General features: G+C 31.4%; 2 protein-coding genes across 3 annotated transcripts; one reads left to right on the plus strand and one right to left on the minus strand.

Moving 5' to 3' along the window:
* The first annotated feature begins 36 nt into the window (after positions 1-36).
* On the plus strand, positions 37-2,460 carry LOC114119306 (nucleoside diphosphate kinase-like). Of its 2 annotated transcripts, XM_027980818.2 has the most exons (5): positions 37-197; positions 394-532; positions 1,882-1,983; positions 2,051-2,163; positions 2,232-2,460. In XM_027980818.2, exons 2-5 carry the CDS (start codon positions 401-403, stop codon positions 2,347-2,349), a joined length of 465 nt encoding a protein of 154 aa, XP_027836619.1. In that variant the 5' UTR covers positions 37-197; positions 394-400; the 3' UTR covers positions 2,350-2,460. The 2 variants fall into 2 exon arrangements, with proteins under 2 accessions (XP_027836619.1, XP_027836618.1); XM_027980817.2 differs by lacking the exon at positions 37-197 and having other exon boundaries at positions 204-532.
* Positions 2,461-4,168: 1,708 nt separating this feature from the next.
* On the minus strand, positions 4,169-7,518 carry LOC114119329 (uncharacterized). The gene is made up of 2 exons (XM_027980841.2): positions 6,145-7,518; positions 4,169-4,426 (listed from the first exon to the last, which is right to left on the minus strand). The coding sequence occupies exons 1-2, from the start codon at positions 7,516-7,518 to the stop codon at positions 4,313-4,315; spliced, it is 1,488 nt and encodes a 495-aa protein (XP_027836642.2). The 3' UTR covers positions 4,169-4,312.
* Positions 7,519-10,888: the final 3,370 nt, after the last annotated feature.

Consider the following 10,888-nt stretch of genomic DNA (forward strand, 5'->3'; position numbering starts at 1 on the left):
TATGTTTTAAGACTATTGTTATAGAATATAACCACAAAATCGAAATTAAAACCGGCCACCGAGGCATTGTGAAGTCAAGACATTTTGGACTTTGACACTTTGTGTTTGTCTCTCGTACGTTATACTTCATCGAAGGACCGCCTTTTCGGTTCTCTACCAGTATACATTTTTTTTGAAGCAACGCCCACCAAACAACGGTCAGTACAACAACATACTATTCTGCAGCCGTTTTGTTATCCTTTTCTTTTCTTACAAAATCTAATCTCATTACATTCCTTCGCTGTCCCATCACATCGCGGCCGCTTCATAATAATATCAAACACCCCGGCGGTCTCCTCCCTTGTTTTACATGTTCATTTGCTCGATACTAACAGCGTTTGAAATCCTCATCAGACTAGCCATGGGCGACCCTAATGCCGAACGCACTTTCATCATGATCAAGCCCGATGGTGTGCAACGCGGACTTGTTGGCAAGATCATCAAACGTTTCGAGACCAAAGGATTCAAATTGGTCGCTATGAAATTTGTCTGGGTGAGTTAAAAAAAATGGTCGTCAGACGTAAGATATCATTTAACACAATACATTGGGATCTTAATACAGATTGCGATCTATCATATTGCAGCTGGTGATCGGAAAATTGGCGAAATATTTTAACATAATATTCAATTCATTTTTCTTTAATTTTTTTTTAAATTATTGGTCTCATGCATTGATTTTATTAATTTATTTTGATTGAAATAATTTACAATCTATGTATATTTAGTTATAGAATTGTTGAAAAAATGTGTTTTTCCCAACAATTAAGTACCTACACATAGGATATATATAGTATTACTAATATCAGTATATTACATTTTAGGTTATGGTAATGCTTACTAATAATTTTAATTTATATTTTCTGGATTTATTTAGATAATTATTTTCTTGAATTTTGTTTACTACCTACTAACTACTTACTGCTAATTAAAATATATTTTAAGTATTTGTTATTTATCTATTAGACTGTGGATACTTGTTATTGCAGATACCTAATTAAATTATTTTTAACATAAATTCAAGTTAGCCACCTAAGACTACTTAAGATTGATTTCAATCTCAATAAAAATTAATTTTATTAAATTTGTTTGAAGAAAAGAATCTTAGATAAGTTAATAATTGTTTTATGTCTCCACTACTCTATTAGTATTCTTTGGTCATAAAGATAGGTATACCTACAGCAGAGATCCCCTACTGGAGTGCCGCAAATTTTATTTAGGGTTTTGCGAAATTATTTGAAATATATTTTTTATTATATTATTTATACAATAATATTTAAAAATAAAAATATATAGTTTATTTTAAATGTAACAATTTGTTTTATAAAATATAATATGTGTATATACTATATACGTACCTACATCTTACTACTTTTGTTTATACTTATGCACTGCTAAATAAACCGATGTAGTCAATAGGGTGCCTCTGGATTCTTATATAATGACTAAAGGTGCTGTAAGTTAAAAAGGTTGGGAATCCTACAGAATAATTAAAAAACAAATATTATTACTCAAAACAAGTTTTTAATTTCAATATATATAACTATTTTCATTATAATATGTTTTGGAACTGATCCAATTGGCATTTTTTGTCCAAAAATAAATTTGATTATTCCTGGACTCAGAACAAGCCTGTATTTTTTAAAGTGTTGTGTAGGTAATGTTAGGTTAGTTAATTAATAGTTTTAAATTAAAACATTTTTACATACCTAAATTTACATTTGTTTGAAGAATTTTGAACATAAATATAAATTGTATAAATAAACCTTTTGAGCCATTTATGTCATAAATTTTATTATTAATGCTGTAAGTAAGTATTAATAATCTTTATTTTTATACATGTAGCCTTCCGAAGAATTGTTGAAGAAACATTATGCTGATCTTTCCAGTAAAGCATTCTTCCCCGGTCTTATCAAATACATGTCATCTGGACCCGTTGTCCCCATGGTAAGTTGTATTATATTATTTTATACTTGATATATTTTATTTATTACCTAAAACCATATAATTTTAGGTATGGGAAGGATTAGATGCTGTGAAAACTGGACGTTTCATTCTTGGTGCTACTGACCCAAAAAACTCAAATCCAGGAACAATTAGAGGAGATTTATGTATCCAAGTTGGCCGGTAAATATAATATAATGATTTATAAATTTATTTTACAATTATATTTTATTTGTTTAATGTATTTATAGTAATATCATTCACGGATCAGATGCTGTAGAATCCGCTAACAAAGAAATTGCATTGTGGTTCACTGAAAAAGAAGTGGTCCCATGGACAAAAGATATTGACTCTTGGGTCTATGAATAAATAAAATAAACATGGTATTAATATTTAAGTAAAACACGAGCTTAAATAAAACCCAATTTAGGGTTATGTACTTGTAATCCATAATTTTAATAAATACATTGATATAAAATATGTTGTCCTATTGCTTATGATTTTTAAGCATTTCAATTATAAATCAACTTGTTTTATCCATTCCCCATTTTAATAAGGTTTTCTTAATACATTGAAGATAAAATGTTTTTTTAGTGAACTGATACCTCTATTAGTGTATACCTCAATAGGAAAAAGCCACATAGGTTAAAGCAGGGATCTCCAAACTACGGCCCTCGAACATATTTTAACCTGCCCGCGGCCCTCAGGATAATAAATATACAAGATAATATATCTAACATTTAAAAATTAAAAATGTATGTGTATAAACTTTTGGCTCGCTAAGAGATGATGATATTTTTTGTAGCCCTTGAATAAAAAAGTTTGGAGACCCCTGGGTTAAAGTGTGTTAATTTTAATAAAATAAGAAAGCACTCATATTATTGTAAAGCATTCTTAAAAAACTGATCCAACAAATAAAAATTTATTCTATTCACCTAAATTTTAAATATTTACAACAAGCTACTCATATGAATTTCAACATTTATTTATCGAAATATTTGGCATATTATTCTGCTTCACTTCAGAATATAAAATTAAAAATCTATGTTAAAAAAAAAAAAAAAGTAGATTTTGTAATAATGAGTGTTGTTTGATAAAAGAATCACTTAGTTTAAGATATTTTTGAATCAATTTTTTAAATTACTAATATTTTTATAATTAATCATAGTTATAATATATTAATCGATATTTGATTGGTAACTACAGAAATGAGACAATTAAAACTTAACTATTTTAAGTATGAACTATAATCTACTTAACATAAATATATTTGCTTAAAATGTATTATTATTATATTTTATAATTTTATGAACAAGGTATTACGGGTCTGTGGAACTGGTTTACTGTTGTATAAACTCTCTGAATAGTGATAAATGCTAGTCACGCGCTACAAAGAAATGGATTAACATGGCATTTGTGTTTCCTCAGGTCGTCCATAGCCAGGTAGCCTGGACTTTGAGTTGAATGGCTTTAACCATAGCTATCATGTTTTAATAGAGGTAGGCTCATTAAACTTGAGCGAAAAACTGGTACTTAATACCATAGTGCTTCCTTTCCCTGAAGTATTGATTATAATTTGACATCAATGAGTCAACCCGGATATTTCCTGCCTTTTTATAGTTTGAACTTGGGGTTGAGAAAAAAAGTAGTTTTTTTGTTATTGTTAATTACACTTGTTTGTAATGTTTTAATCAATTGATAACAATGCTTTATTTAAAGTGTCATATAAGTACCTAAATAATTAACCATAAAATAAAATTATTCTTATATTATCTATAGTATAGACTATAGGTAATATAGATTCTATACCATGGTTGTACCTATATATCTTGATTGCAAACAAAATGTGTATTTCATTAAAAAAAAATTATGATACAATGCTTTAAACAACCACTTGCTTAAAACACATTTCAATCTTTGGTGGATCCGATGTTCAATCAACAAGGAGAGTTATTAAAATAAATTATTAAATGCTTACTGGATGTAATGATGTCTATAAATTGTTAAATGTTATTAGTTTGAATATTTATAGAGTAGGTATCTATATAACTGTATAGTTTTATATGTTGTAATATCAATTTAACTGTTGAAACTAATTATAAATAATAAAATAAAAAATATATCAATTTAAACACATCATTTAAAACTATAGATATTACAGCCTATAACCTAATCTTAAATTCATATATTTAAATGACACATCATTTATTGTTTGAAAATACAATGTATGTTAAAAAAGTAATTTATATTTATTACAATTTAAATCATTAAAATCTTGTCAAATAGTAGGTACACTAACGACTAACAGGTACGTTTGATTTCGTATGATGCATTACTTATTAATTTGTTTATCAAATGTATTTTTAATTTTACAATATTCCTTTTCTGTAAGATTCTTTACTTCATATTTACTACATATTTTTGTAGCTTGATATAAACCAGTGTGCTATAAGAACAAATCAAAATTTTACATTATTTTAATAAGTACCAGAATAATTATTCATTAGATATTTTTAAAGTAATTAAAAAAAAATATATTCAAGATTGGATTTAAATTCGGTAAATTTAAAGCTCTATATATTATAATATGACAATAGTGATATTACTATAATACTATATTAGTTTATTAAACCTAATGTTTCTTCTACAACTATAGTGTGTATTGTATTTAAAAGTCAAATATTAAAAGTCGTAGGGAAGCCATTTTAAAATACTTGATGTTATTCTAAAGATTATAGTAAAAGTTAAGGAAGCATTGTGACAACACTGACAACAGTTTTTTGTGTGAAATACTAACGGTCCAGTTAGGCGTAAAATGCTGTATATCACAGGTCGTGCGTGTGTTTTTATAGCAAACGTCTTGTCCCTTAAAAACGATTAATTTAGCAAAATGATTTTCCTTAGTCCAACCAGAATGAACTACGATAGCTTATTAACGAGTTACGTAGATATTTAGTTTTGTCGGTTATGACGATATGACTACTTACGAGTGTATGCATAGAAATTAACAATTACAATTTCATAATCATTTGGTTTTGTTTAATAGGAATTAAATTTGTCATGATAAATTAATATAAATGCAAATGTATTATATAAAGAGTAAGAATAAACTTTTAAATTTGGTAAAATGTGAAAGCCATTGATTCTTGTAATATACATGGGTATTGACTGTTGTTTCAAAGTTCAATTTTTGTTGTATGACATACATTTTGCTTTGTAGCCATTGAAATATTAAAGGTAAGCAATTAGCAAACTCTATTATTAATTATTTATTATTACTACAAAAAAAATGATACTTAGAGCTTATTTTATTCTTTTGAACTCCCCCCTTCATTAATTTTTACTATAGAATAATTAACTTATAAAATAAACATAAGATATTATTTTTCATTAAGATTACCAAGTTCATGTTGGTAAAATAGGAATAATTATACCATATACCATATACCATATATAACCATCATATAGTCAAACCATAAATAAATTGTTTTTTTCAGTGATTATTAATTTTACTGAAAAATTCATTTCGAGCGATAGAAGAATCAAAAAAACCGTAGACTACAGACACACTTAAGATCAACGCATTTTCACCAAAACCATTAAAAACATAGTCAGTGCTATAGCGAAATCGTTTATTTTTGTCAAACTAATCATTTTGTAAATTTAGTATTGTATTATCGGATGACGTATGCTTAGCGGAAAACATCACTATTGTACTCCTTTGTACTGCATGCATAATTATGGTTTTTGATGTCGTGAAAATTGTGTAAGTCTTCGTAAATGTGTACGTAAGTAATTTTTAAGTTTATTTTTAATGAGATCTGATTTTCTTTGTGGGTATTTTGTAACAGCGCAGTAATGCCAATAACGGGACCATATTTAATTAAATTTTTTTATGCACGTATAAACAATGTTTATAACACATTTTGTCTTAAAGCAATTTCAGCTCATAATAGTTTCTTATAAAATGTAGGTATTTAAAATTTTAATTCGTATACATTTTAAAACATTAGGATATTTGTATTAATTATAATGGGTATATATAGTGCTTTGTAAATTATTTTATATAGAGTCAATATACAGTTATTGACGACATCGTGTCCTTTAGGACTTTAGATAATAAAACTATGAATTATATGATATGAAATAAGACGTGTAACTCACTTGATTTTGACATTGGTCCGATGGGCCAACAACACAAGACATACGTAACTTGTACAAATCACCGTCGTCGTTACAAACATCTTCCGTATTACGACTGCCAGCCTGGTCCGCTGCCATCGACTTAGTCGTTTTATGTCTCGTTTCCTCCTGGTTCGGCTCATCGACACGGTTACGTCCGGTGTTGACATTTTCTTGTCCGATTTCGGAATTTTCTGCTCCGGTTTCGGCGTTGTCTGCACCAGTTTTGGCATTGTACGATAACTTATCCGCTCTGTTTTCGACCCGATCTCGACTGGTTTCTACCAGATCTCCTTTGGTTTTTACTGGGTCCCGTTCGTCAACACCATGATCTTTTCTGGTATCCTGATTTAACGCGTTTTTGACTCTATCGTCGTCTCGTACAACTGCAGATGCGCGGGGGCCGCCGATGGTCTCTGCAGCCGTACTCTTCGTTTCCATCGGTTCGTTTATCCTGTCGCGGGCGGCCGTTAGCGAGGCATCGTTATTGTTGTCGACCGCCTGCGAGATCAAGATTTCCGACGACGGGGCCGTTACGTCTCTTTTCCTGTCCCGCTCAGGTTTGTCAAAGTCGTTTCCAGTCCGTGTGTTTTTTGATTTTTCTACTTCTGCGACACCGTTTTTGGTTCTAGTGGTTTTTGGTTTTTCCATAGTTCCTGCAGTGCCACCTTTTATTGTCACCGAGGTCTTCGATTTTTCCAAAATAGCACCATCGTTTCTCGTTCTCGGGGTTTTCGATTTTTCTACAATAGTGCTACCGTTTTTCGTCCTTAAAGTTTTTGACTTTTCCACAACAGCACCACTGTTTATCGTTCTCGAGGTTTTTGATTTTTCCACAGTAGCGTTCTCGTTCCTTGTTCTGGGACTTTTAGACTTTTCTGCTACACCGTTGTCGCCGAGAATGGTCTTTTTACCGCTTATCGACTTTTCGTGCTTGTCATCACTTCTCTCGACGTTTGCTAAAGAGGGTTTTCTCCGAGGTCCACTCGTTCCCCCTATTTTTGGTAGCGTTCCGGTCGGTCCCGATTTCCGAATTTTGTCCGCGGTTCCCGCGACGGTCACCGGATCGACGATTTTTTTCTGAACGTTGTTTGCCGCTGTACCCCGGGCTTTACCGTTCATATTATTAGACGTTGGATTAACTGCGTTCGAATTTGGTTTTCTCATACCTGTTCTAACCAACGTGCCCGTTTTCGATTCACTTGCCACCACTTGTTTGCGTCGAGTGACGACGTCTTTAGGCAGTTGAATAGTCACTCTTCCGCGGACTGCGCCCCCCTGTTGTCGTGATCTCGTATTATTTACGGTGTCGTTGCCGACCAGCGGTTGTCGTGGTATTCGGTCTCGTGACTTCATCGCGGCATTGATATTTTTACTTTTGCTGGGCACGCGGCTTTCACCTACAGTTTTCCGAGCGTCCATTTTGGTTGCGTAGCTGTTCCTCGTTACGTTTGCCGATCGTTCTTGACCCGTTCGAGTGCCGATCGTTTTTTCGAGTTGAACTTTGCGTGCGACGTTTTGCGCGCTCGTGGTCCTCCGACCATCTTTTCCGCCGAGTAATGAAATATCTGGTTTCGGACGACCCAAAACTCTTGTCACCGCTCTAGAATTTGCTCCGCTTTTGACGCCGTCCGACGATGTCTGCCTTTCGGCCACTGCAGCGCCGTCGGTGTGTCGATGATTTGATTTTCGCCCCTCAAAATTCGGGAATTTCTTATTTCGGGACGCCTGTACCCGTGGATTAGATTTGCCGCTGTCGCAATAATTGTAGTTGAGTTTACCAGAGGCCAACGACCGTGCCGCCAGAATCCCGCGCTGTTGTCGCTGCGCTTCGGCTTCAGCACTCAAAGCGGTCGAATTCGCGGCGTAATCTGTTCCCGGCAAACCACCCGTCCGTTTGGCTGCATTAAACATCTCGGCCACGGCGTTCGCTACGCCCAAACGTATGTGATCGCCGTGAGTGAACTGTAGTTCTGACGTGCCTCCGCCAGCTGTGTCGATTTGGCTCGAAAACTCGTTCAGCAGCCGTTTGGCTAGGTCGTCGTCGTCGACGGCTTTCGGCGAGTCCTCTTGACCGCCGCACACCGCGTTCAAAATATTGCCGGCAACGATTTCGGAGACGAGTCGGACGAACTCGACGGTATTCACGTATTCCTTGCCTGTTGACCGTACCTCGTGTTTCGGACGTCGACGGTGTTCTGCTTGTGCCGATTCCAAATCACTGATTATTTTGTAGGTCGTCAGTAGATAGTGATTCAATTGCCTATACGTTGGTATACATATATTGCACATTAAATTATTGAAATCAACAGTTTTTACACATTTTTTTTATTTATCAAAAATAATTCTGTGTATTGTTGTAGTTTTAGTAAAGTGAATAAAAATTTCGATTACTCTAACTCTCTTCTCTACCAAGTTTTTTCCGGTTACGACTGTGCATAGCGTTACAGTTAATTTATAATATACCCATGTCCCATGGCACAAAAAGGGTCCAAGATGTTTATTTTTGAGTGAAATCATATAAAATAAAATGTTTCAACCACTCACAACCTCGCTACAATACTTAAAATTTTATAAATGACACAATACGAATATACACATTTGGGAATTAAGAATAGAAATAAAAAAAAATGGTAATGATAAAAAAAAATTAAAAACAAACATTACAATACAATATTTTATTTAAGAATTTAAATGGTATTTATTAATTATTATCAATCATAAATTTTAATAGAGCTATAATATGTATTTTTTTCATTTCAACTCATCGAAATTAGATTTTACAATACGAGAGCTGTTATAATATTTTAAATTTTTATATGCATTTTTAAATTTTAATCTATCAAAATTCCATTAGTTAACTGTTGTATAGCTCCATATTTTCATTACCTTTTTAAAATAACTATTACTTTCCAAAAATGTGATTTATGATAATGTTCTTTGGAAATAATTAAAAAAGCTTCGAAAGGAATTGTCATTCTATAAAAACATTTAGCGTTACCTTCTACCTTTTGATACACTCCTTGTCGAAAGTAAATAAACTTACAGAATTACAAAAACTATAATACAATAACATACACATTTTTTTTTAATTGAAATTATTTATTATGGTCAATGAAACAGGCCTTAAGGCAAATATGGGATTACAAGTAATATACGGTTATAGTTAACATATGATTATAATAATTATAAATATATTTACAACTAATAATAATGACCCATTTCAACTCTTTTTAATATATTTTTGTGGAGGATAAATAATTGTATAATTGACATAGCTTTACAATTCTTTTATACTATTAAAAATTGGTATTTATAAGAGGGTATTATAATGCTTAAAAATAAAAAATTTATTTAAAAAAAAAAAAATAACACTTAAGCATATTAATTTTTCTTTAAAATTTGAATCTTAAATTTTCAGTTATTATAATAATAGTAGATAACAGGTACTTTCTTGCATATTTATTTAATAGAATAGAAACAAGTTGCATGGTATATAAATGGAGATAGACATCACACAATGGACACATACATTATACATATCATATTTATTTAGATACATACTTTTTTTTGGCGCCTAAAGATTTTAGATTATGCTTTATTTTTTTCAAATGTCTCGCGTCTAAAAATGTAGTAGTTTGTGTCTGATGTTGGATCGTTATCTTAGGTTTCACAGGATCATCCATTACTGTTACGTATTAAAATACTATGATAATTCACCTATTTAACTGTACTTTTTAATGTATACTCTACAATTAATTTAATCGAAACATACATTATAAAATATAATATCTTTTATTACGTCCACGGCGTATCCTCCGTGTTCACTTTTAATTTAAGCAAGTGAACAATTGAATTTTGAAATTTTAGAATAGGATTTTGGAAATCACGGCGTTTCATGTTTCAGTTTCATCGACGTCGATGATACCATCTGGGAATCTGTTTACGGTCCGCGTTTGATTCCGTTGCTGTGGTAGACAATCTCACTGTATCTATATACAGTATGTACTATGTTTATACGTAATATATATATTGGCATCACCTACGTTTATTATCTGAGCCACCTCCGTAAACATATTTTCATACATTATCTTTAATGTTTTCCAATATAACACAAGTATAATACATTTTTAACGTCGGAACTAATTGAAAATGTATTGATTGTTATCTGATTATTCCATAATAGTAGAGTTAATTTTATCCCTCACAGCTCGCACAATAAATTATTATATTATGCCTTCGTGTATTAGTATTATCAATTAGTCGCCGAGTTATAACGTCATTTATTTTATTTTCCTTAGAATAAATAAAAAGAAATAATAGATGAATGTAATACATCAGCTGATGTTTATCACTACATGTATCATAGAAAAAAACATGTACCTAATCGTCAATCATTCTTATAATTGGCAGAATAGTTATATCGGAGTGACTAAATGACTTCATATTCTAAAACTTTGAGAAGAAGCTTAAAATTATAACGCAATATTGGCATGTTGCTTTTGATATTTTGTTAGGCATATGCACTTGACTGAATAATGCCTTATCATATTCTATACCTAGCAAAATAAATAAAATAACAGCATTCGTAAAACAATTAATAATATTATTCAATTAAATTAAAAATCTTAATATCTAGCGCAAATAATTTCGAACAATCTAATTAGAAAAAAAATTAATTTATTATAAAAAAGATTTTTTTATTGATATTTTTAGAATTACTTTT

Source organism: Aphis gossypii, chromosome 3 (assembly GCF_020184175.1).
Source record: "Aphis gossypii isolate Hap1 chromosome 3, ASM2018417v2, whole genome shotgun sequence".
NCBI classification, from domain to species: domain Eukaryota; kingdom Metazoa; phylum Arthropoda; class Insecta; order Hemiptera; family Aphididae; genus Aphis; species Aphis gossypii.

Bases quoted from the DNA above. Each gene is read 5' to 3' on its own strand.
- LOC114119306 (XM_027980817.2), top strand. From the start codon at position 350: ATGTTCATTTGCTCGATACTAACAGCGTTTGAAATCCTCATCAGACTA. The intron at 533-1,881 runs GTGAGTTAAAAA...TTATACATGTAG, and splicing joins TCGCTATGAAATTTGTCTGG to CCTTCCGAAGAATTGTTGAA. The intron at 1,984-2,050 runs GTAAGTTGTATT...ATATAATTTTAG, and splicing joins CTGGACCCGTTGTCCCCATG to GTATGGGAAGGATTAGATGC.
- LOC114119329 (XM_027980841.2), bottom strand. From the start codon at position 7,518: ATGAAGTCACGAGACCGAATACCACGACAACCGCTGGTCGGCAACGAC. The intron at 4,427-6,144 runs GTGAGTTACACG...TTGTTCTTATAG, and splicing joins CGGACCAATGTCAAAATCAA to CACACTGGTTTATATCAAGC.